General features: G+C 45.3%; 2 protein-coding genes across 2 annotated transcripts in view; one reads left to right on the top strand and one right to left on the bottom strand.

Annotated features, from left to right (window-relative positions):
• The window catches only part of snd1 (staphylococcal nuclease and tudor domain containing 1), a 165555-nt gene that overhangs the window by 67555 nt on the left and 70366 nt on the right, over window positions 1-27634 (bottom strand).
• lrrc4.1 (leucine rich repeat containing 4.1) lies at window positions 10905-13553 on the top strand. Its single transcript, XM_012831937.2, has 2 exons — window positions 10905-12789; window positions 13384-13553. The coding sequence occupies exons 1-2, from the start codon at window positions 10905-10907 to the stop codon at window positions 13551-13553; spliced, it is 2055 nt and encodes a 684-aa protein (XP_012687391.2).

Below are 27634 nucleotides of genomic sequence, written 5' to 3'. Positions count from 1 at the left end.
CCCGTGTCAACTTCAGGGCCAGAAGCAGGCTCTAACTCAACCCCGTAGCACCAGCGGAGCAAATGGCCGCCAGTTGCCATGGAGACCAGGGACAAAAACAGGGAGTGTGAAGAGAGAGAGAGAAAGCATGTGAACCGGCCTCTCATTAATAAGCTGTGTGTATGACTAGACTGCATAAGGATGACAGCAATGACAGATGGCAATGTTTATGCTTTGACATTTTGTCTTCTGCCTGACATTCCATAAGAACTCTCATTTGCATCACCACATATTCAATTTCAAAAACAGCCAGAGTCAAATCAATGCACAGTCATTGAATGTAACTAATTAATTAATGATTCCCAACCCCTAGTATCTGTATAAACACTAGTTCAGCCAGACATGATTATTAAATCAGTTTAAAGCTCAAAACGTCCCTCATCACCTGGATCAGAAATGACACTACACTCGCTTCAGAGTCTTGAGGCTCAAAGTTGATGAAGTCTTCCAAGTGTTGGGAAAACTGCTCTATTTTGACTACACTACGTCTTCATTTCACCTCAATGGATTTGTTTGCAGCTGTATCTGTGTATTAATCATATGTTGGCTCAGCCTAAAGTAATTACTGTAAACATCCTCTAACGAGCCTACAAAAAGCATGGTTCAAACTAGAAGCTCAGCTGTTCGGTCTGGATAGGTTTCACATAATGATGAATTATTTTAATTAGTTTGGGATGGGATCAATTGTATGTTGGTACAAATCAAGCCATATGTTTGTATTTCACCTAACTAAATTGCACATTGATTACAATAAAAGAGATTAATCTTATTTCACCACTCCTAACAATTCATGGTAATATATGTGTATAAATGCATTCAATATCTGAGAACTGCTTTAAGTGTGGCAAATGGTTCCTTGATCATCAGTGGCTGTTCTCTAACAATATGAGGCTGTGTATAATGCAAAACACATGATGTAATTTGGTCGTGATCTATGAAATACACCTGTATCCATAGATAATCAGCATGGAGGCAGATCATGTTTTAATATGGCTCTTGCAAAAAAAATAAAAATCGTTATCTTGGCCCATAAACCAGCTTAGGTAAAATACTACTATTGTGTATAGTTACGAGAGGTTTCATGTCGAGTTATTGATGTTGGAGGAGGATTAGGCTCCCCAAGTCTCCTCTTTGTCAAAGGAATCGCTCAGAAGCTGGGGAAATAATATGGTTCAATTTCATGCAGTTCTCTCGTAGGTCTACAAACAGTCTTACATAAAGCATTCAGCTGGGAGGCAGAGCTGTGTGTGTGTGTGTGTGCAAGTTTGTGTGAGCATGCACGTGTGAGTGAGTGTGTGTGTGTGTGTGTGTGTGTGTGTGTGTGTGTGTGTGACATGAGGTGACGCAAGGCCTGTCGTCAGCAGCTCTGGTGCTGAGAGGAGTTCACTCTCTCTCTCTCACTCTCTCTCTCTCTCCACCCCCCTCTCTCCTTTACCATCCCCACACTGATGTTCTGTCTGTTCCTCCTGTGGAAGGTGGGAGAGGAGAAAGAGAGAGAGAGAGAGAGAGAGAGAGAGAACACACACAGCCCAAAGGCATGGCTTTCAATTTGGGCTCATCACACAGAGGGAGCGCCAGCCATGTTGGCACGTTGCCAAGTCTCTGTTGGGAAGCCCGGCTAGTGGCACAAAAGCATCTCCTCAACAGCCACAGTACAGACAAGGAGAAGGAGAAAGAGGAAGAGGAGGAGGAGGAGTGGAGAGAAGAAAAGGGAGAAAGAGAAGGAGAAAGAGGAGGAGTGGAGAGAAGAAAAGGGAGAAGGAGAAAGAGGAGGAGTGGAGAGAAGAAAAGGGAGAAGGAGAAAGAGGAAGAGGAGGAGTGGAGAGAAGAAAAGGGAGAAAGAGAAAGAGCGTGACGGAGGAACCACCCCGTTCACACATTTCACTGCTCTGCCAAGTCTTGCAACTGCAGTTCTCTTGAGCTATAGGATTCCCTCACACAGACCAGCCTGACACAGGGGGTCTCTGCCAGTCTTTGTTTGTTTGTTTGTTTGTTTTCGCATGCATATTCACTACTTGAGTTTTATAAAATATTAACTCACTCCCAATGACATACTAGTATGGTTACAGCTTTGTAAGATTCATGATCAAGCAGCTGCTGTGACCACCAAAAAGTTGGCCAGCAGAATATCCAAAATGGTAATCTTATCATGGTCACAAAGGAAAGGTCCCCACACTGGATTTGCACAGACACCTGGGGTCAGGAAGCAAACTGAGGTGTGAGTGACTGCATTTCATTATAGTATGGGAATGGGGGGAAGGCCATGGAGAACCATCTCAGTCAGAGAAACCTGATTATCATACAGAACAACAAAAGGTTGCCAGACCTGTTTGCATTACAAGCCTAGCTCATTTACATTACTAGGAGGTGTCTTAAAACAGTATATATATGGCTAGAATTGGAGATGCTTGTGGTTCAGACCTACACCGCTGAATCCGGAGTATGTTCTACGTGCTTCGTAACTGCACTTTACTGGAATAAAGATTGCTGCATCAGAAACAAAGAAACTTCCTTCATTTCTTACAGCTTCCACCTACTGGAAGGAAGCCCCGTGCATCCAGATGTGTGCATCACGCCAAGGCCTTACACTGCCACCTCCACGAGAGAGAGAGAGAGGAGGACACACGACATGAGCCTCAGTACATTAACTCCATTATTAATGAAACCCTTCACATTACAATGGCGGCCAACACTGCTCCAGACATAAATCCCAGGAGGGACAGTAGTTATCGCTGGGTATTTTTTTTATGTGCAGGAATACAATTACATTTGATATTTTTCGCTCAAATCTGTCACTAAACAGCAAGAAAGGCATGACTTATGAGGGGAATCAGAAGGGCATTTGTTTTATAGTTACCATCACTAACATACTCCACATTTAATTGGGGCACAGATTGTTGGTGCTATTGAAATCTGACCCTTGCATACATTACAAACATCTACTTAAATCAAGAACCTCATAACAATGCTTCAGTGCATGTTGCAGCACCTCTACATATTTCCACTAACACACACACACACACACACACACACACACACACACACACACACACACACACACACACACACACACACACACACACACACACTAGTTCTGGGGCCCATCCCGACCAAGGGCAGTTAAATCCCATAAGTCAGGTGACGACCACACTAACATATGAAAGGGGTTCTGATCTGTTGATATTAAGAGGATTTCACGTCCCACGCAGGCAAGGGGAGTGGGTGTATGACATCCCTGCACACTGATTAGACAGGGGACCACAATTTACCAAAAGTCACCTGATTTCTGACCTTCACTTCCACATCCCTCCTCCCTCACACCCACCCTCCCTCCCTCCCTCCCTCCCTCCCTCCCTCCCTGGAGCTCTCCTGCTCTGCACGGCCACAAAGGGTTCCACAGTGTCTGGACTGAGCCATAACTGGAGGAGAGCTAAATCAGCGCCCACGCCGAGCCCCTGCCTAACACCCGTGGCCACTGGGTGAATGACCGCTGTGTTATTATTGACTGCAATTTTAAAGTGCCGCCTGAACCCCCCCGACACACTACTACTTGCCTGAACCCCCCCAACACACACTACTTCTTGCCTGCACCTCTGGGAAATCCCCAATTTCACTGCAACAGAAAACACATTTAAGAAAGGTCAGTCACCGCCAACAGTGTAAGGGATTCATTCCTAAGCTCTCCGTCATATTGTGCCCACCACTCTTGTCTTCTGTGCCTCCTCTTCAGGCATCACACTCTTTACTCTCCTCTCCTCTCCTCTCTCCTCCTCTCCCCTCCTCTCGGTGGAGTAATCCCATCTCTACGAGCAAGCGCGCGTGTCGACTGGACACAGATTGCATGTACAGTTCACATATTTCGCGACAGGGGCTGCTGAGATTAGACTACCAACTGGGTTGGCAAATCCAGATATGGAAAGAGTATGGGATGGGGTGGACTGTCTGAAATGCATCTATTTCCACATTTACAAACTCAAATCTATCAAACTCTCTCTTTCCTTTTGATTGAAGGTTTATTGTGGCCTTATAAAGATAGCAAAAAAATAAAAACCATATAATATCCGCCTACACAAATGAGTGTATGCACTCCCACACACATCCCCAGCCCTTCTGAGATGAGATTCACCTTGATGTGCCTTTTCTAGCTGATATAAATGTTCCATGCATTTGATTACCAGACCCCATTACCTTTCTCATCGGCCTGCAGCCTCGCGGCACTCTCTGCTCCCTGCCTGATCTCGTTTGGAATAGGCTGGCAGCATATTGTTCATTTAAATGGAACAGACCTCAATTTTCCCACAACTCAACAGTTTAAAAGGTGCCACTGGAATACATTAAATCATGGTTGCGTGGTCTATAATGCGAGATAGAATAGGATATAAGGTATTAACAGACTCCATTTTCTACACATGATTCATCACGCCACCTGTGTCTGGATTATTCAGTTCCAGATATTTCATGGCTGCCTGGCTAGTCTATGGCTGGAGTGCTGACCCCAAAATGACCTTGCTTACTAACCTGGCATGAACAAGGTGGATTCTAACTCATCAACCCAAGCAAACTGCTGTCTCAGTGAATTGTGAAATGTTTTAATCTCTTAAGTTAAATAATGGAAGATAAAGATTGACTTTAAGTCCTGGCCTAGTCCCCTGGCACAGTGTTCTCACAATAGCCAGATAGTTAGTGGGAACGGGAGGGAGAGAAGGAGGGAGGGTTTGTTTGGATACAAGCAATGGTAATTAGAGAGGGAGTTTGTTTAAACCATTACGTTAAAAGCAAATCTAGCAGACAGACTGACCAAAAGTCCAAAAGAATCCCAAGTTGACAAGCAGCATGTTGTGGAAAGGCAGCTGAAGCATGTGATGCGAATAATGATCAAGAGGAAAAGCCCTGGCACATGACATAAGCCTCCACAGGCCATCCTGTAATCTCTCCCGGAATTAATTCCTGGAAATTGAAATGAAATGGAAGTGTCCGTTCTTCGTCCCTCTCAAGGTCGCCAGTGTTTGCTCAAATGACAGCTCTCTCCGTCTGAGGCCCACAGATTGACTTTGCGCCACTGAAAAAATAATGAAACGATGTCTGGGAGCCAAGCCCAAACGCTCGTGGGGGGGGGGGGGGGGGTTGGGGCACAGGTTCCCTGAGGAGGTAGGAGGCAGCGGACTGTACAAATGTTTGAAGCCCAGTGAATATATAACCGTGGGGAAGATGAGGGCGCTTACACCAGAAAAACCTCACCTACATTCAAACTCATCACAAAACACACAAGAGACCGCTGACATCTTTTGTCAATTAAATGATGAAATGCCATGGTCTGATCGAGACAAACGAGAGGAGCTGAATATCATAAGACAATGAATACAAAAGAAAACTCATGAAATAGCATGGGACTGCTTGCATTCACAGTATGATATACCACAATGCCAATCTATGAGATACCAACAAGTAACCAGCCAACATTATTGTTTTTGTTGTTGATACATGAATGAATGGAAATGCTTTTTTTTAACAATAATTTAGGGACTTCGATTTGGATATTGCCGCAAGTGGTGATCATCAGTATCTATGCCAGATGTGCAAAGCACCCCAAGTGGCAAAAGGTTGAAGGATTTCACAGCTTCAACAGGTGAAAAAGGACATTTGCACTGAATAGTCCATTTCAGATTTTTAGCCTAAGTGGTTATTGAGATATTGCAATATGTAAGTTGTAGCGATAAACAATAATTCACAAAATGTGGTCTGCATCGAGAGATTATGCTAGTGATCGAGTCCAAGAGTCATATTATAGGCCACAACTTCAGATTTGATTGACGGGTAACTTTGAAATGTCTTGCCGGATAAAAATCCTTTTGATAACTTTGTCAGGATAGACTGGACATGATGTACACCTAATTTTTGATGAGTTAGTTTCCCCGCCATTTTCATGAAATTGAAATGGCGGGATATTTTGGGGCGGAAGTTGGCGGGCATAGTCCCAACTGATTTGGGAGAGTACAAGGAAACAGAAGAAAAAAAACTGTTTGTTTTAATTTCACTTCTGTTTTTTTAATTTGCAGGGCAGCAATTTATGGGATTGGATGTGTTATATTCGGGAGCTTTCAAGGAATCAGAGGGAAAAAACATTTTTGTTCCAACCCATATGGTTCCTGAGATATGAGCAAAAATGTACATTCTTCTATTATAGCGCCCCCTTCCAACAAAATTGGTAATTTCACTTGCGTGACAGGATGCACCAATGTGACCTATGGTTTTTGATATCTATTGCCTTTTGCAGGAGAAAAGTATGTATAATCAGAACAAACACTTTAAGGTTCCCATCATGAAGGTCATCAAGTTATGTTTCAAAAATGCATTACATAGTATTTGTCTAAGACTACAGTGATAACTAGCTAACAGCAAACATCTGGGATCTGTTGGAACAGAATTTAAGAACGCTAAATAGCAGTCATAAATCGGCCAGATTGTTCTTAAGGGCTGAATTTGTGAGAAATCGTTGGTGATTGAGTTCACATAAATTCTACAAACATCCTCAGATTTAAATAATTCTAATAATAATAAATACGAGAATATTTGTATCATTAACAATTATGTTTCACATTTATAGTCATGATTCCGAGACCGAGGCATTGTGATGTCCTAAAATAAATAAAAGCACTACACGAACACTGCAAATGGCAGTGAATAAATAAATCAGCAGTATTTATTTAGCACTAAACTCAATCGCGTGGATATAGCCATAGTGGAATAGAATGGACACATCTACATTCTGCAACAGTACCTCCACCTCTGCACCGGTGAGGTTAGGTCTGCGTTTACTCGACCGGTGCTCGCTGTCCGCTTTGACATGATTTTGATCAGTCTGAAGTTGCTTTCGCGTTGCCTGTGGAGTCTGTTGATTGTGCACACGTCTCTTCAGTTGCATGCCCTTATAAGGAGCTGGTGGGGCGTTTCTGTATGCAAATTTAGGTGCACCTTTTGGCGGTTTAAGAACCTTTTGGCGGTTTAAGATCACATTTGCAGGCGTTCATGAATCCAGCGGAGATCTTTTCTTAGGTTGGTCTTTTGAAGTTCGTAACAAGATATAGAAGAAGAAGACACTTAAGAAAGTGTTCGAGAATGAGGTCCATTGTTACTAGGGGGTAGAATGAGGGTATAGCTCCCATTCCCACTTGACACCAATATGGTATAACATTAAAAACGTCTTTCAATGCAAGTTGGAATGATTTGCCGATGTATTTGGTAACATGGTACTGTAAAAACAGATATTTGTATATTTGTGCTCACCCACAACAATATCAGTGAAGAGTCTAGGCAAATAGTGGGAATAACAGGTGTGTGTCTTCCATCAAAATATATATTGAGGATTTTATAAAAGCTAATGACCTACAAACATAAACCTTAAAAAGGCTTTAATGTTTGGTACTAACAAGAGCTTGAGGTGTTGATGTAGTAGGGGTTCAGTGTTGTGTGTTTGATTCTCATGCAGTGCTGGTACCGGTCCACTCAAGTGGAGTTGAGCTGTGAGGTAGGCTGACCTATATAGGAGTTGGCCCTTGTCCATATTCAGGAACACACCCTGAGGGGCCACAGCACACACACACTGTGTACTCTTCCCTTTCCATCCTCTGTGTTGACAGACAGACGCCCGGCGCCAAAGTGGGTCGCCTGATGTCCACTGCAGCAACGCCCTTCCTGCTGTGGCCACACACACACACACACACACACACACCCCCCCAGCACACTAGCCCAGGGCATGACGACTGACCCCACACACTGCACCCCCCCCCCCCCTCAGATCTGCCTGGCAGGCCACAGAGTGAGACACCAGTGCAGCTCCTGTCGCCAGCAGCCTGTTATTCTGGGTCACATGTCGTTCCCCACCACCACACCAGGCTGTACTTGTGTCCCACATCACATCAGAGCACTGCCACCAGCCAGCCACCCACAACATCACACACACACACACACAACACACACACACACACACACACACACACACACACACACACACCACACCACACACAACATCACACACACACACTACAACACACACACACAACCACACACCACAACACACACACACACTACTAACACACACACACACACACCACAACACACACACACTACTAACACACACACACACACACACACACCCACACAACCTCGCACACACACACACTACTAACATACACACACACACACACACACAACCACACACACACACACACACACACACACACACACACACTCTGACAGCAACAAGGGTGGCGTCACCAGTGAAGATAAGTGGCATTTCATGAAGTACACAGAGGGCATACTGCATTTCCTATAGCCAACCTCATGGTCCTGCGTGAGAGACACAAACCCTTATCTCCAGCAACCAGGAAGTCACTTTAGTCTGAAGGAGGGGTAAAGAACGACTGCCCAAACTCCTTTGATGCATCCAAAAAGATCTTAATTTGGCTGACGAGAGACTTCTGGGAGTCTGTCACACACACACACGCACACACACACACACACACACACACACACACACACACACACACACACACACTCAGACAGAGCTATCCCACAGGAGGCAGTACACTGGCCGGGTCAGCATATATATGCACAGTCAGCATCCTGCAGTCACAGCTCCATGTGAGGAGCAATTACCACATCCTCTCACATCAATGTGATTATCTCAAATGGTGTACGAGAAAGGAAAGAGAGAAGACGCTTTAGAGAATAAACCTAACATTATTTATCATTATTTTTTTATATATCTTTCTCATCCTTTCAAAATCCTGCGGGTTTGCTTTAACTGCTGGCCACTATCCGTGAAGAGACCGTGAGAGACGGCATGAAAAGCGATAAGCAGGAGCAGAAACAATACAGGAAGGGAAGGGAAGGGAAGGAGGACAAAAGTGGAGGCAAAAAGGGGGAGAGAACTGAGTCAAAAGAGCAAGAGAGGAGAGGAGAGGAGAGGAGAGAGGGGGAGGCTGAGTGTGTGAGAGAGGGAAGGAGGGGGGGGGGGAAGAGAGTGTGCGCAAGAGACTGAGTGAGCGAGAGAGCGTGCGCGTGAGAGAGAGAAGGGAGAGAGAGAGAGAAAGAGAGAGAGGGGGCGGATGAGTTAATGCACAAAAACACTGCATCAAACCAATGCACTGCTTGGAGCGGGATGCGTCAGCAGTACATTCACGTTTCAACTGAAGGACAAAAGGAAGCCAGCGTGCACAGCCCAGTCCCGTCCCGTCCCGGCTGCCTGTTCTAGCGATGGAGCGAGCGGTCGAGCAGCCCCGGTGCCCACAGTGGGGAGAGCTGGATTAAAAGACACATCACACGTGGGGCCTCGAGGGGAGGGGACTGCTGCAGACCCTTGCCCATTCACTGCTGCTGGTGCTGCCGCCTCTCTACGGCTGGAGCGCAGACTGACTGGACCGTAGACAGGACAAACGGACACCTGCAACCGCACTACCTCAGCACACTACTGCAGCGGCGCTCGCTTCCGCGCAGCACAGAGGCTTCTCAGAGCGACTCTACGTCACACAACAGGGGGGAGAAAAGTCCATTTTTATCTCCCTCATTTCAGCGAGTGAGTGAGACAGAGAAGATCTATCCAGCTAGCCTTCTACACCACGCCGCTGCTGCCGCTGCTGCTGCTGCTGCTGCTGCACCTTCCGCCACCCAGACCACAGGCGACCTACCAACCCCCCATCCAGAAGAAACTGACGGATTATCTGGAAGGAGAGGGGGGCAGGCTGCAGCTGTTGTGTGAGTGTGGATGAGCGTATGTGTGTGTGTGTGTGTGTGTGTGTGTGTCAGAACAGTGTGCGCGTGTGTCGAGGAGGAAGGAAGCTAGTTAGAAGAGAAAAACGGCTAATGACCGCAGTGTGTGTTGTGTAGCCTTTTCAATTTGCTATCCGGACGGAATATCCAAGTGGACCGGCGGTCTCTTATTGGGAGTGGGACACAGACAAGAGGACAGAGGTGGAGGAGGTGGAGCGTATTGTTTTTTACTGGGGGAAGGAGGATAGACTTTAAAAGAAAAAGGAGAGTGAATTTGTAAGGACTGTGGAATTTGCATTCCTTTTAGCCTCTCCATCATCCTTTTCCATCCCCTCTTTTACTGCTGTTCCACCCCCTTGCTACCCAATCCCACCCCCCTCCATTCTGCTTGCCTTTAGAGTGGCTTGTGATTTTTTTTGTGCTATGGAGACTTGGAAAAGGCATTTAGCAGCAGCAGCAGCGTCAAATGGCAGTTTCCAAGGACAAACGTCAGTAAAGCAATCCCAACTGAGCAAGACAGAGCCACTCTCGGAGCAGGTTTGGATTCCTATCGCTGTCTAGAGTTTTGTGGGCCCAAGGCTCGTCACCACTTTCCATTGGATATTTTTTTCTGTGGATTTATTAAGGGCAATTTGAAGTCACTTGACTTATCTAACTGGACTTACATAGAGGGTATTTCACTGGGATTTATCAGTTTAACTCAAGTATATTGTGACTGAAAAAAAACAAGGGACCTGTAAAAAAAAACCTGAGGTAGGTGTCTAGTATTTCCGACCCTTTTTTTTAACATATATACATATATATACATAAATATATATATAAATATATACAGACTTTTTCCCCCTGCACATTTCTGTTCTAACACTGCCCCTCAGCAGCACTCAAGTTCTGTCCATGGAAACAAGAGCCAGAGTCTTGCTTAATCCAGGGTAGGGCCGATCCTCCATCACTCAGCCCCAGACCCGTCCCTCTCATTATCCCCCGTTCCTACCAGCACACCCCCCCCAACCCTGCCACATTACTCCCCACCCCCCCACCCCACCCCACCCCCCGTCCCCGCCCCCCCAGACGATGGTGAATTATGAACGTGCTACATCATGAGTCTCCTGGGGCGGGTAGCTGTGCGTCGAGCCAGGAAAGCCGCCCTGCTCTGTGTCATCTTCCTCATGGTGCAAGAGTGGAGCATGAATGTGGAGGTGGCGGTGGCAGCAGCGGCGGCAGCGTCAGGGCCTCAAGGCTGCCCCTCTGAATGCTCCTGCTATAATCAGCTCAGCAAGGTGGTGTGCACCCGCCGTGGCCTCACCCGGGTACCCCCGGGCATCCCCTCCAACACGCGCCACCTCAACCTGATGGAGAACTCCATCGAGGCGGTGCAGGCCGACTCGTTCCGCCACCTCCACCACCTGGAGGTCCTCCAGCTGGGTCGAAACGCCATCCGACAGATAGAGGTGGGGGCCTTCAACGGCCTCACCAGCCTCAACACGCTGGAGCTGTTCGACAACCGCCTCACGGTGGTGCCGAGCGGGGCCTTTGAGTATCTGTCAAAGCTGAGGGAACTGTGGCTCAGGAATAACCCCATTGAGAGCATCCCTTCGTACGCCTTCAACCGTGTGCCCTCTCTGATGAGGCTCGACCTGGGGGAGTTACGCAAACTAGAGTACATCTCCGACGGAGCTTTTGAGGGGCTGCACAACCTCAAGTACCTCAACCTGGGAATGTGCAACATTCGAGGGGAAATGCCCAACCTGAGCCCGCTGCTCGGCCTGGAGGAGCTGGAGATCTCGGAGAACCTCTTTCCGGAAATCAAGCCGGGCTCTTTCCGAGGCCTGCGCTCGCTGAAGAAGCTGTGGATCATGAACTCTCAGATAGGGCTAATCGAGCGCAACGCTTTTGACGAGCTCACGCCCCTGGTGGAGCTCAACTTGGCCCATAATAACCTCAGCACTCTGCCCCACGCCCTCTTCACCCCACTGAGGTACCTGCTGGAGCTGCACCTGCACCACAACCCCTGGAACTGTGGCTGCGACTCGCTGTGGCTGTCGCGATGGCTCCGAGAGTACATCCCCACCAACTCCACCTGCTGCGGTCGGTGCCACGCTCCAGCCCACATGAGAGGTCGTCAGCTGGTGGAGCTGGACCGGGGAGACGACGGGGCCCCCCAGTGTTCGGCGCCGTTCATCGCAGACGCGCCGCGCGATCTCAACATCTCTGCGGAGCGGGTGGCCGAGTTGCGGTGTCGCACGGCAGCCATGTCGGCGGTGCGGTGGCTGCTGCCGAACGGCACCATCCTGACGCACGCGTCCAAGCACCCGCGCATCACTGTGCTCAATGACGGCACCCTCAACTTCTCCAATGTGCTGGTGGGGGACACAGGCATGTACACTTGTATGGTCTCCAACGCGGCTGGAAACTCCAACGCCTCTGCGTACCTCAATGTCAGCGCTGCGGAGCTCAACACGTCCAACCTGAGCTACTTCTCCACGGTCACCGTAGAGGTCCTGGGGCCCACGTCAGAGATGCCCAAGCCCAAGACCTCCACCACCTCCACCACCACCGCAGACACAGGGAGAGGAGGCACCACCACCACAACATCATCCCCGTCAGTCTATCAACCAGTCTTCATCTCCACACCCACTGTTCTGCTCCAGAGCACTGACGCCCCGCCATCACGCCCCATTTCTGTGCCAAACGCAAAAGTGACTACGGGACGGCCACAAAACCCCAGCACCAGTCTGGACGAGGTGATGAAGACCACAAAGATAATCATCGGCTGCTTCGTAGCCGTCACTTTGCTAGCCGCCATCATGCTGATTGCCTTTTACAAACTGCGCAAAAGACACCAGAAGAGGAGCACTGTCGCTGCCGATAAAACGGTGGAGATAGTTCACGTGGAACAAGAAGAACTCCCCCCTCCTGCCTCGTCGAGTGCGAGACGAGACGGCTCACGAACTCTGCCAGAAATCAAGGACCACAACAGCATTCATAAACTGGACTGCCTCACTCATAGACACATAGACAACAGCTATCACCCACCAAAACACGACTTCATGAATTACAAACCAACCAAAACGGATTGTACTATTCACAAACACAAGGCGGAGTATACTAACCACAAAGTCAAACCGGACTATAACACATACAAACCAACCGTGGACTACAGCACTCACAAACCAACTGTGGACTACAAATCGTTGCCTGACTTCAGAATGCATAAACAAAAGCCAGACCCTAGCTCTTTTCAATACCGCACTCACAATCCAGATTATAGCACTCACAGATCGAAGCCCGAGTACAGCCCTTTCAAAGACGATTACAGCACTCACAAACCCAGAATGGACTACAGTGCCCACAGATCCCAAACGGAACATACCTTACACAAAGCCACAAATGACTACAGTCCTTTCAAGAAGGAGATCACCCCGTTCAAATCGAACTACACTGCCTTTAAGGCAGAGTACAGGCCCTTAGAAGTGGAGTACATCACGCACAAACCGGAATACAGCCCCCCAAAGCCCCCCAAAATGGATTACAGCCCGCGCAAGCTTGACTACAGCGCCCACAAGTTTGATTATACACTGAAGCCCAAATATAATACGTACAAACCAACTGGTCATATGGCAAAATGGACAGAGAACAGCATTGCAAATTCTCTGCCTCGAACGCTGCCTAGCACCATCACAGCGGTACCACAGCCATTCATCATAAAAGCTCACGCAAAGGAAAAAGTCCAGGAGACACAGATTTAACACCCTAAATATCTCCTCTCCTCTCCCTCCTCAACCCAACCCACCCCACCTCCCTGAAATCATGCAATAGAATGCACAAAAAGACAAAGAAAGGAACTACTTTTTGTAAAGTGTGCAAAATCCTAAAGACTTATATCTTGTTGTATATGCTTATAAATAATACAGACATACCTACCTACCTACACACATACATACCTACACACATACATACCTACCTACACACATACACATATATGTATATATATATGTATATATATGTGTGTATATATATACATATATATGGAAAAATTTAAATTACCATGGGCTGGTCATAGAGAAACAGATTATATTAAAAAAAAATATTAAATCGAAACTATTTTCTAACTTGTAACTTTATTTAAAAAGATGAGTTGTTTAAAGATTCTGTAAAGACTTTCAGAAATGAGGGTAGTTTTAAAATAAGGGCATTCTGTGTGATTTCTAAAACATGCTACAGAGAATGCAGTGCTGAGAAACAAAACCATTTATACTGAACGAGTCTTTCTTTGAAAATAAACAAACTAAAGGTCTGTGTTGATCTTTACAGGTTTATCTTGTAAGAGCACCATGAATTTGTACTGTGCCAAATGTTATAAAAATGCAATAAAATGATTTTTTGGAAGAAAAAGGAAAAAAAAAAGATTTTTTTTCCTCTTCTGTGGTACTGTAGTGATCAGCAGTGATCTGCTTTAGACACTGCAGTAAGACTCTGCAGCTATACTTTAACCCCGTATCTGCTGGATATGAAAACACAGAGAGAAGTTGATCATATTTTTTAAACCACTGATTAGACTTCATCCTTTAAAAATGAAATTGATGTGACATACATACTCCTCTCAGTGTCGATCTAGAGCCTTCCATTGGGACGACTAACAGTATTTTATGCTCTGTGTGTTTGTCTCCTTGCTTTTTGTTGCCTCATTATTTTATTATTTTTTCGTAAAACAGACTAAATCACTTTCAAGAGGCTCAGATAATCATTATACGAAATATGTGTATAACGTATATTGAACAATGACATAAGTAAAAAGGTATGAATTATAGGGATTATAAATTGTAGTGTATTAAAGTGTTGCATTTCAAAAGTACCAGATGGGATTAAGCCCCGGGTTAAGTGCTGTTAACTGTCTTTAGGATTAATAGCACAAATACAAACAATGCATCGATATTTAATGATCCCAAGATCTTCTGTTTTCATTAAATTTCCCCCTGATCTGTTTTAGCCAGGACAGTTTTATAATGACAAATGCAAGCTGTGTGAGAGCTGTTGGCTCATCTGTGTATGATAAGCTTTACAATTTATCACTGCACTTTAGACAGAACATGGCCAACGTTCCAGAGCATTATGACAAATACAGCCTTTTAATAGGCCCTTGGACAGCAAAGCAGCCCATTATAAACAGTAAAATGTCAAGATTCAAAAGGAAAACAAGCAGGTTTATACCATCTGTTACATGTTACAGCATGTACCTTGTCAGGGATAACCACCACCAAGGTGTCCTGTTATACAACATTATCTGACATGGTGGAGGCAAAGTCCGATATCTTTGTATAATGAGAGACGCTGCAGGCCGTTATTACCCACTTATCCCCTGGTCTCCACACATGTTTTTAGGCATGCATATATAGCCAATAAATGAAACACTGGGTTCATTTTGTTTATTCATTAGCTCGATGGACAGCATTTTTAATCAATCTTTATTTACTATGGTTGTTATAGTTTCCAGAGCATTGACATAGAATGGTGAATCAACTTTTGTACCTGATCTACTTCACAGGTGTCCCATTATACAGAAATATCAGCACACCTGCTAGCCAATCAGAAAAGAGTATTTCTCGTCATATAAGTATCTATAAACACCCATTTTTGTCATTTTGATGATACATGGTCATGTCAGTGAGAGGCAACACCTCTTCCCCCTAGATGCCTGGTTTTCTTCATAGGCTTAGGCAGCAGGCAGAACATCACTGAATCAATCTCTAAAATAAATCTGTTTACATGCTAGTTAGCTTTTTTTTTTATCAGCGGTTGAGTTGTGGTTGGCAAGTCTGTTTGCTGTTAGTTAGTTAGCTAGCTCACTAGTTTTAGACACAACCTCTAAAAACTCTCTTTAAGTAACCTAACTAAAGAGAGGCTGCTGGAGGATGGACACACTGGGGAGAAGGTTACCACTGAGGGAATCAAGGAAGGAAACGTTGCTCCTGCCGTTTCTAATGACCAATGGTACTCATATGGGCATACCACCATCCTGGCCAAATACCCCTTCTATTCTCCCCTCTGAGGGGCAGTTGTACCAACACTTTAGTGTCTGTTTCAGGCATAATGGCATCACAACATGCCCTTAAAATCATGGCATGGTCTGCACAAAAGGACCACACATGGCTAAAACCACATTCTGCCTGTTGTAGAAGCGCAGAATGCCAAGTGCTTTTCTGACTTTTGCATATGCGGGAGATGTGGGAGGGTCGTGTGAAAAGTGGTAGTTTTGTGCCAAATGATGGGAGTGACTGATTACGTATTCTGTTGTATGGATGAAAATTGCAGGTGACCACACAAATCTGTTTTGCACACATATATCTGTTTTGCGGTGTTTGCCTTTTCAAAGCAGGTGTAATTCAGATTGTCATTAGATGCGTGAATAGAAGGAACTTCCAGAAACAAAGGAAGCAGTACTCCAAGCACCAGGTTTGCTTATTTATACCATGTTAAAAACAACTTTTACTTTTGTTTGTTTTTTTATGTCTTGCCATTGCTTTTTCACTTAACCTACTTCCCTATGTAGATGACTGCTACACTTGAATTTGTTTGTATAGCTGCAAATAGTCTTGTTATTTTCTTGAGTGGTGTAGAATTAAAGCCCTGTATCATCTCTCTGTTTGATGACACCTATTAGCATAACTTTTGATTCCTTTTAAATGTCGGTCGGTGTTTGAATGATTCCGCTCAGATGTCAGCGCCGCAAATTATGGTTAGAGTATGGTCACATGCATTGATTATGGTTAGAGGGTGGTGGTCACATGCATTGATTACGTGATCAGCCAGAGGTTTAGTACATTCAGCGTAAAATTAAAGGGCACAGTGTGTGCTTTCCTGTGGACTGGCCAAGTCGCTGTTTGCTACTGTTTGCAAACTGGGATTATTGACTTCTCCTAATATTACCATCTAATTCTAGACTAGACTAGCAATCCAACATGTCTAATTGTGGCTAATGATTGATACTTCAATGTATTTCACAAAACATTCTGGGCTTGATTCAGTGATGCAGGAATGCCACTTCACACAACGGATTTGGGAGAGGTGAGCTTTTGTGGTGTATATTTGGAATTTCTTGCCATCCTTATTCCATACATACAGAACAGAAATGTTATTAAATAATTGCCTTTTATTATCATCCTTTAACCCTTCACACCCTACCCCGAAGAGACCAGGGAGGTGACACTCATGTGTCTGTTTCTGTGTGAACAGGCCACTCCTTGTGCATGAAAACACATGATGTACACACAACTACATGAAAGTGGCTCCAACCTCCTCCTAGTCAGTGAAACACAGCGGAAGGTAAACTAAAATATTACCATGCAGTGTCAACCAATGGTCATTTCACTCCAAGTTTCCAGATTAAGAGTCATTATTATGGTAAACGGATACACAGGCATATCCCCATGGAAGGCTCCTGCAGTGTTCAACTCAAAGTGAATGTGTTTTCTGAAGGCTGCAGTGATCAAGATGGTGTTTTTTACAGTTAATGAATCACATGCTGCAACATTTCACTTTTGAACATAAAGCCACTAATGCTGCTACGTCATCAAATGTTGACTTTTCATTTTCTGTGCATTTGAGCTTGCTACCGCATAGACCATCATGGAATGACTGAGGTTGGAAAGGGGTCTCACAAAATAAAAAGTAAAATATCTATGAACTGAATGCAAACGATAGGAGAAGAGTGTGTGAGTGTGTGAGTGTGGAAGAAGTGGATGGAGGTGGGGGGTGGACAGGGGGGTCAAGAGCAGAGGAGGAGTGTGTGTGTGTGTGTGTGTGTGGTGGACAGGGGGGTAAAGAGCAGAGGAAGTGTGTGTGTGTGTGTGGTGGACAGGGGGGAGCAGAGGAAGAGTGTGTGTGTGGTGGACAGGGGGGTAAAGAGCAGAGGAAGTGTGTGTGTGTGTGTTGTGGTGGACAGGGGGAGCAGAGGAAGAGTGTGTGTGTGGTGGACAGGGGGGAAAGAGGCAGAGGAAGTGTGTGTGTGTGTGTGTGTGTGTGTGTGTGGGGTGGACAGGGGGGAGCAGAGGAAGAGTGTGTGTGTGTGTGTGTGTGTGGGGTGGACAGGGGGGTAAAGAGCAGAGGAAGAGTGTGTGTGTGTGTGTGTGTGTGTGTGTGTGAGAGGGGTAAAGAGCAGAGGAAGAGTGTGTGTGTGTGTGTGTGTGTGTGTGTGTGTGAGGGGTAAGGAGCAGAGGAGGAGTGAGTGAGTGTGTGTGTGTGTGTGTGTGTGTGTGTGTGTGTGTGTGTGTGTGGGGGGGGCGTAAAGAGCAGAGGAAGTGTGTGTGTGTGTGTGTGTGTGTGTGTGTGTGTGTGTGTGTGTGTGGGGCGTAAAGAGCAGAGGAAGAGTGTGTGTGTGTGTGTGTGTGTGGGGGGGGGGAAAGAGGAAGAGTGTGTGGTGGACAGGGGGGTAAAAAGGAAGAGTGTGTGTGTGTGGGATAAAGAGCAGAGGAAGAGTGTGTGCAAAGGGAGAGGGTGCTACTCTCAGAAGGGCTAAAAAGCGGTGCTAACAGGCGGCATTTTGGCAGAGGCTCTTAGGCATCCAGGAAGGCCAGAGCTCTACTCAATAGGGCCACACTACCAACACACACACACACTACCAACACCACACACACTACACACACACACACACACTACCAACACACACACAGTAGTGGGGCTCCAGCGCTCCGCTCAATAGGGCCACAGTAGTGGAAGAGTGTGTGTGTGTGTGTGTGGCTCCAGAGCTGCACTCAATAGGGCCACAATAGGTGTGTGTGTGTGTGTGTGTGTGTGTGTGTGTGTGGTGGACAGGGGGCTCCAGAGCTCCCCTCAATAGGGCCACAGTAGTGGGGCTCCAGAGCTCAATAGGGTGTGTGTGTGTGTGTGTGTGTGTGTGTGTGTGGTGGACAGGGGGCTCCAGAGCTGCACTCAATAGGTGTGTGTGTGTGTGTGTGTGTGTGTCTCCAGAGCTGCACTCAATAGGCCCACAGTAGTGGTGGCTCCAGCAGAAGCACTGGCTCTGTCTGTGCGCTTCACTAGCAATTAGGAAGTGATTTGGAAAAGAAGCACACAACACACACCACGTTAGCAACAGATCATGGAGCACAAGCAGAGAGAGAGAGAGAGAGAGGGTGAGAGAGAGGAGAGAGAGAGAGAGAGAGAGAGAGAGAGAGAGAGGAGAGAGAGGAGAGAGGAGAGAGGGGGAAATAACCATCATGGAAAAACCATGCATATTTCATGGCATAAGATGAAATGCATTGTCAGAGAGAGACACACTGAAAAGGCAGGCCAATGCAGATGTACACAGGCAGGCCTGGATAAAAAACATGCAAATCAAATGAAGAAGAGTTTGGAAAATAGAAGAGAGAGAGAGAGAGAGAGAGAGATTAGCCAGATGAGGAGGGTGAGAGCTTCTCTACAGATCCAGAGTGGATATGGTGGCTGCTGTGCTGCGTAGGCTGAGCACCTGACGGTAACGAGGAGGGGTGGGTGCTAGGGCTGAACGATTTGGGAAAATAATCTAATTGCGATTTTTTTACCAAAATATTGCGATTGCGATTTAATATGCGATTTTTTTTTTTTTATCCTCTTTTTTTCCCAGCAAAACGTAATGAATGATTTAAATATGACCAACACAATATTAGATACATTTAGTGAAAAATATTCTTTCCCACATTTTACATGCATGCACTTTTTAAACACTGTGTGCAAAATGTACCATCTTAACAAAAAAAAAAAAAAAAAAAAAAACACGTTTTTTTATCGCGAACGTTGCGGTTAGAAAATCGCGTTCTATCATATCGCGATTAAATCGCAAATGCAATTAATCGTTCAGCCCTAGTGGGTGCCTTCAAAAAGGAGATGAAAAATGGACAGTGCTACTGGGAAGAATGTTGGACTAAACCATTGAGGCTCATGGGGTTGGCTGAAAGCAAAGGGTGTATGTTTCATTACATAAAAGGGATCCTGATGAGTACATTACAAAATCATTTGGATAATGCATCTGTTGTTATGAACTTTAAATGGTAGCAAACAATACATCCTCACCTGCCACACATCACACTCACTCATCTTATATGCCTCAACAAACACCAACAAACCCTTTCTTAACACTGAACACACATCATCAATGCTGAGGTGGACACCGTTATAAAGCAACAGACTTCACACAAGTGCAGCGGGGTGAGACTTATTTTCCATCTTGTCCCACCTAAACAAAAAAAGGCGGGAGGTGGATGTGTTAGGTGAAATATTGATACAATCCTACTTTTCAAAATCTCCTTGAGTTTTTTTCCAAGACATCCAGAAGGGGCATTGCATGCAGCTGGGAAAATAAAAGTTGCACACTTCCTGAAACTACTGCCAACCACTTCCTAAGACTACTGACAGGAGTAAAAGCAGAGGCTGTTCATCACCCTAGATTAGCACAGACTCTGTGGAGTGCTATAGAACAGGTGAGAGGGAGCAAGATCAGTCACACAGGGCACACACACCTCCTCACATGGCACACACACACACCTCCTCACATGGCACACACACCTCCTCACATGGATCAGACAGACATGGCACACACACCTCCTCACACACACACACCTCCTCACAGGGATCAGACAGACATGGCACACACACGCACCTCCTCACACACACACACCTCCTCACAGGGATCAGACAGACATGGCACACACACGCACCTCCTCACACACACACCTCCTCACAGGGATCAGACAGACATGGCACACACACCTCCTCACATGGCACACACACCTCCTCACATGGATCAGACAGACATGGCACACACACACACCTCCACACATGGCACACACACCTCCTCACAGGGCACACACACCTCCTCACACACACACACTCCTCACAGGGATCAGACACCTCGTCACACACACACACACCTCCTCACACACACACACACCTCCTCACAGGGATCAGACAGACATGGCACACGCACCTCCTCACATGGCACACACACCTCCTCACATGGATCAGACAGACATGGCACACACACCTCCACACATGGCACACACACCTCCTCACAGGGCACACACACCTCCTCACACACACACACCTCCTCACAGGGATCAGACACCTCGTCACACACACACACACCTCCTCACACACACACACACCTCCTCACAGGATCAGACAGACATGGCACACACACCTCCTCACAGGGCAAGAGGATGCATTCATCCAGAACTACATTTTACAGGTTTTGTATAAATTAACGGCCATGATAAAAAATGGATGAAAAAAAGGGGTTTTACTCCCACAAAAATGTACACCAAAGCACAACCTATGCAAAAAAAAAAAAATGTCTATATGCTGACGGAACATGCAAGAAGAAAACTTTCAAATATTTATGTTGTAGTCGGATGAAATATACAGACATGCTGGCGAATGCAATATGAAGCAGAAAATACTGCAGGACAACACAGAGAGCCTCTCTCGTCACCCAACTGTCACTAACTATGGAGCTTCTCCAGCGCTCCATGCAATGTCTCAAGGCCCTTCTTTCTCTGGCTGGGATGAGTGTACTGTGCCTCTGAAGAAGTGTTTGAAAGATTCTGCCTTAACCAAAGGCCAAAAGCTGAGCCATTTTAGCTGCAGTGCAGTGCCGCGACCCCGCGACCCCGCGTCTCCGCTTGAACATAATGAAGATGGCAGCAGAGCCGCCGCCGCCGCCGCAGAAGAAGAAGAGCGCCCCTCTGCAGAGGTTCGATCAGGACCCCCGGCCCCACGGGTCTGCAGCAGCATGGGCTCGGGACTAAAAAATGCCTTCATTTGGCGCAGTTTGCGGCTCAGGCTTGACAAAAACAGCTCCTACCGTGATGCTTCAAAAGGGGAGGAATGAAACTAGATAGCTACTTAATGCTGTGACTATCAAAGGCATTGTGATTCAGTATGTCAGCGCAGAACTGGCACACTGCTTCCAGCTACAGAGGAGGAGGAAGAGCAGGCGGCGGGGGGGAAGAGAAATGAAGAGGAAGACAGGACATAAAAGTCCCTGAATGTCAAGAGCGCAGTGTTACTACATACACATGCACTTCAACACACATCCCACTAATATAGCTTTAGTATAGATTCCCTGAATGTCAAAAGCACAGTGTTACTACATACACATATGCACTTCAACACACATCCCACTAATATAGCTTTAGTATAGATTCCCTGAATGTCAAGACCACAGTGTTACTACATACACATATGCACTTCAACACACATCCCACTAATATAGCTTTAGTATAGATTCCCTGAATGTCAAGACCACAGTGTTACTACATACACATATGCACTTCAACACACATCCCACTAATATAGCTTTAGTATAGATTCCCTGAATGTCAAAAGCACAGGGTTACTACATACACATGCACTTCAACACACATCCCACTAATATAGCTTTAGTAGAGATTCCTTATATTAACCATTTGACTTACTATGAACATCCTAAAATGTCACAGTACGCTTAAGACTGTATTGGCTGTGTCTCCTGTGTATTCTTGATTTGTCTCAAGCTACAGTGTTAGGCTAAAGTCAAAACCAAAGGATATTAAAAGCAGTGCAGTCTAGGAAGAGTTGTACGCTCCATGCTCATTGGCTATATTATTTAGCGATGCAATTTAGAGGTCTATTGAACTGCACATAATTGCTCAATGTAGATGTGCTAAATGACCAATTGTAATCCAATATTTAAGCAATATGACTGGAGTGAGAGTGAGGGTGGGGTTGGCTGTGATCCGGCAGGAGGCTCGGGGATATGTTTTACCAACCCTACAAACACGAGTATCTTATTGCTTTTATACAACAGTTCTACTACCAGCTTATTGACTTTGAAGACACCACATTTTTGTTTTTTGTATTTATTTATTTATTTCGATTGTTATTGTTCATTCTCTGCTCCAGAAAAGAAAAGAGAGTCAAGCGTTGCCAAGCAACGAATAGTCACTGTGCAGCCAAGTTGAGTCAGAGGGGCTACTTGTACACGTTCACTCGTACCCTCATCTGTGTTTACGTTTGTACACGTTCACTTGTACCCTCATCTGTGTTTACGTTTGCACACGTTCACTTGTACCCTCATCTGTGTTTACGTTTGTACACGTTCACTCTTACCCTCATCTGTGTTTACGTTTGTACACGTTCACTCTTACCCTCATCTGTGTTTACGTTTGTACACGTTCACTCTTACCCTCATCTGTGTTTACGTTTGTACACGTTCACTCTTACCCTCATCTGTGTTTACGTTTGCACACGTTCACTTGTACACTCATCTGTGTTTACGTTTGCACACGTTCACTTGTACCCTCATCTGTGTTTACGTTTGTACACGTTCACTTGTACCCTCATCTGTGTTTACGTTTGTACACGCTCACTTGTACCCTCATCTGTGTTTACGTTTGTACACGTTCACTCTTACCCTCATCTGTGTTTACGTTTGCACACGTTCACTTGTACACTCATCTGTGTTTACGTTTGCACACGTTCACTTGTACCCTCATCTGTGTTTACGTTTGTACACGTTCACTTGTACCCTCATCTGTGTTTACGTTTGTACACGCTCACTTGTACCCTCATCTGTGTTTACGTTTGTACACGTTCACTCTTACCCTCATCTGTGTTTACGTTTGTACACGTTCACTCTTACCCTCATCTGTGTTTACGTTTGTACACGTTCACTTGTACCCTCATCTGTTTGTACACGTTTGTGCACGTTCACTCTTACCCTCATCTGTGTTTACGTTTGTACACGCTCACTTGTACCCTCATCTGTGTTTACGTTTGTACACGTTCACTCTTACCCTCATCTGTGTTTACGTTTGTACACGTTCACTTGTACCCTCATCTGTGTTTACGTTTGTACACGTTCACTCTTACCCTCATCTGTGTTTACGTTTGTACACGCTCACTTGTACCCTCATCTGTGTTTACGTTTGTACACGTTCACTTGTACCCTCATCTGTGTTCACTCTTACCCTCATCTGTGTTTACGTTTGTATATTCCCCCTACTCCATTTGCTTCATTTCCTCACTTGAAAACTACAAAATGTAACATTTTTAAAAGAAAATGGTTGAAGTATATCAAAAGCGGAGTAAATACTAGTGGTAAAGCGTTAAAGTGGGGTTGTGCCACAATATTCCTCGCTCATGGAATGTGGAAATTAACAAATAGTTTGACTGCACGCACCTAGCTGTTATATAAATGAAGATATACCGAGTGTTGTTATCAGGAATTCACAAGTGGTTTCACCAGCAGCAAGCATGGAGCATGAATAAAAGTTGCCGTTTTCAGCACTACAGCCCTAATTGCTGTAAGATAAAAAGGTGTGTGAGTTTTATTCATACACAATTTCAACTTTTGTTGTGATGTACAGGCTCTAAATATTATATAAAACATACCCATTACTTAACAAAAGAACAAAATAGAAGAATAGAAGAAACACACACACAACTGACGGATCTAACCACTGATGAGTAGGTCTGAGCATTGTGTCCTTTCTGTGAGAACTGATTTTGGTGTACTTTGCGTAGGGTAAGGAACAGGAGTACGCACACATTGAAACAGGATTTGGATTGATTTTATTATTGACCCGTGTCCTCCAATGTTAAGTCAAGGACAGCAGCTGAAAGAATGCCACCATCAGAGCATAGCAGCATCCATTCAGCTGTTAACGAGTGCGTCACCAGACAGCTCTCTCCACTTATTTGGTTGTCAGAGTCACCAAGATGGGAAGAAAACGTTTCCCTGCAGGGGGTACTTATAATTAGATAGCCCCCCCCCACCAACAGACGCACGCACGCACAGACACACACCCCTCCCTCTCGTTGCTAACTAATTAAATACAAAAGGTAATTTCATACATCAAAGATGTAATGCGCCCACACGTAAAATTCGGCTTTCAACTTATTATTATTTTATTCTGCTGCTCTGGATCGTTTACGGATGCACCTCTCTAATCACATGCCCGTTGCCTGAGGGAGGTGCAGGGAAATGGTAGCTTGCAGCTTGTTGACATTTGCCTTCTGACCCAGCCGAAGAGGATGGTTCATTAATGAGGTTAGAAACACCTAACTCTGAGGGGGTGACAGCCGTGGGGTCTGGGCTGGGCTGGGCTCTGGCAGTGCAGGCAGGGGTTACACAACAATAATACTAACCCGGAGGGAGATGTTATAAAGCATAAAGCACATCAGCATTGGACACTTTCAATGACACTTGCTATGTGGAGATATTTTAGACTAAAATAAATGACCTACTTCATTTGAACACTATAATGGTTACCCACAAAGTGGCCTGCACTTTACACAGATAAGCATACGCTTAGAAGCATAACTCCATGTGGAAGCTAGTGTATGAGCCACAGATAACTCAGCCTTTTTTTGCTGGCGTGCGTGCAGTGAACCAGACATCTTGGCAAAAGCTCTCCCTTTCCATCTCCTGGCACAAATCTCACTAACTGTTTGTTCACAGTGCTGCTATTACAAGATCATTAACATTGTTCATGAGTGCAAGAGAGGTGCTCACCGCCAGAAATAACCTGACCACCTCATGGTGCACTCTAGAACAGCAGAGATAACCTGATAACCTCATGGTGCACTCCACAACAGCAGAGATAACCTGATAACCTCATGGTGCACTCCACAACAGGAGAGATAACCTGATAACCTGACCACCTCATGGTGCAGAGATAACCTGACCACCTCATGGTGCAGAGATAACCTGACCACCTCATGATGCACTCCACAACAGCAGAGATAACCTGATAACCTCATGGTGCACTCCACAACAGGAGAGATAATCGATTTTTCGATTTCTCTCGATTCTCTCTAGAACGATTCTGTCTCGATTCAGACAAGTTCATAATCGATTTAAAAAAATAAAAAATAAATATTTTTTTTACACATTCATTTTGTGTTGAAATGCAAGCTGCATTGATTATTGCATTGTTCATAGAAAGTCATAATTGTGACAAGGAAAAACTTTTTCTCTAATAAAAAAATAGAGAAGGTAAATCTGTAGATTTTCTTTAATTATCAAACACAAAGTAGGAAGTGATTTGAGACTCTGAGTAGCAAAACTCAAATGTTTTAAAAATCGAGATGCATCGATAATCGTTTTATCGGTTTAGAATTGATAATCGGTTTAGAATCGATAATCGGTTTAGAATCGAATCGTTGACCTCTGAATCGGAATCGAATCGTGAGTTGGCAAGAGATTCCCACCCCTAGTGAAGATACAGTGACGGTACAGCTGGGATACCGGGTGGCGGATCCCTGCCTGCATTAGCTTCCAAACGATGGAGGAAGAGGACAAACTGCATGGAGAAGAATAGCCATGTGTGATGGTGTGTGTGTGTATGTATGTATGTATGCATGCTGTGGTTGTTCCAGGAGATCGTCCCTGATGCAGAGCAGGAGGAGCCCTGATGTGTGTGTGTGTGTGTGTGTGTGTGTGCTGCTGTGTTGAGTGAAAAGAGGGCTCCAGCTGAAGATCCCTACTGAAGCGTGAATAAGCTCCATTTCAAAAGAGCTTGCTGGCAGAAGTGCAAATGCATGCTCCTCGCTCTTAATGTGCACATTAGTGTAATCGAGCTCAAATGTCAGTGTGGCAAAGGGTAGTTTTGCTCGCCCCCTTTTTATTTTTATAGTCCCATTTTACAACGACGACGAACTACATTCTCCAATGACGAGGGATAAAACTCCCTGGCAAAACATGACACAAGTGAGTGGTTTGCTTTGGACATTACTACTACAAAGCGATGTGAAGTTTGACTGCGTGTGCAGGCGTTTCTAAATGGATGCGCTCAAAGCACAAGGAGTCCTGCCAGTGGGGGAGGAAGTGAATGGGGTGTGTCTGTCAAGATACCATCATCATCATGAGCGTGTCAATATGCTTCCGCTTTAAACAAGTACACTTGATGCTCTCAAAAACAACACCAGGGGTAAGTGGCCCATCATCCAGTGTATATTTTCGTTGTACCACAGGTTCAGCAAAGTGGCTAAAAATGACATGACCATTACAACAGTTCTCTCAGAGCAACGCCTCTAATTAACTTCTGTAATTGAGCCATTATCTCCTGGCTGCAAGAGCTTCATCTATGCGATTTAACAAAGCACTACTGCTCAAACACATTTATATACATATATATAAATATATACACAAAGACTCAAAGATGACAAAAACAATGAACTCTTCGGTCTGTGTATGGGTGAATACGCTGCATCTGTGTCAAGAGTCTGCATGTAGGCACCTTAAATAATGAACTCTTCGGTCTGTGTATGGGTGAATACTCTGCATCCGTGTCAAGAGTCTGCATGTAGGCACCTTAAATAATGAACTCTTCGGTCTGTGTATGGGTGAATACTCTGCATCCGTGTCAAGAATCTGCATGTAGGCACCTTAAATAATGAACTCTTCAGTCTGTGTATGGGTGAATACTCTGCATCTGTGTCAAGAGTCTGCATGTAGGCACCTTAAATAATGAACTCTTCGGCCACAGAAGGGCATTGCTATGATTGAGGCAGCTTACACACCCTTTGCTCCAGTTCACCAAACATAGTCCTTGGAGGGAAGGCCATCAACAACGTCAATGTCACCAAATTCGCAATCGACAAATCAAAATCACTCTTTCCCTCACACACATACCCAACACATCCCCGCACTCACACAAAAGCACTACTACCACAATACTACTTTTACAGAGCAGTCCAGTTCCTCCGGTGTCTGTGCTATTCAGTATCCAAGTGATACGCAGCCTTTGAAGGATTCTCTTGGTTCGCCCTTCCTTTTGACTGCTGTCTCGCCACTCCAGGGAGGCTTTGAGGG

This window comes from Clupea harengus, chromosome 16 (genome assembly GCF_900700415.2).
Source record: "Clupea harengus chromosome 16, Ch_v2.0.2, whole genome shotgun sequence".
In the NCBI taxonomy this organism is placed as follows: domain Eukaryota; kingdom Metazoa; phylum Chordata; class Actinopteri; order Clupeiformes; family Clupeidae; genus Clupea; species Clupea harengus.
The sequence above is the reverse complement of the archived record's forward strand: the minus strand, read 5'-3'. Positions and strand labels throughout refer to the sequence as shown.

What these genes read in the sequence shown, in the direction of transcription:
- lrrc4.1 (XM_012831937.2), top strand. Translation starts at nt 10,905, where the DNA reads ATGAGTCTCCTGGGGCGGGTAGCTGTGCGTCGAGCCAGGAAAGCCGCC. An exon ending in CAAGGACCACAACAGCATTC is followed by an intron (nt 12,790 to 13,383) that starts ATAAACTGGACT and finishes TTGATTATACAC; the next exon opens with TGAAGCCCAAATATAATACG.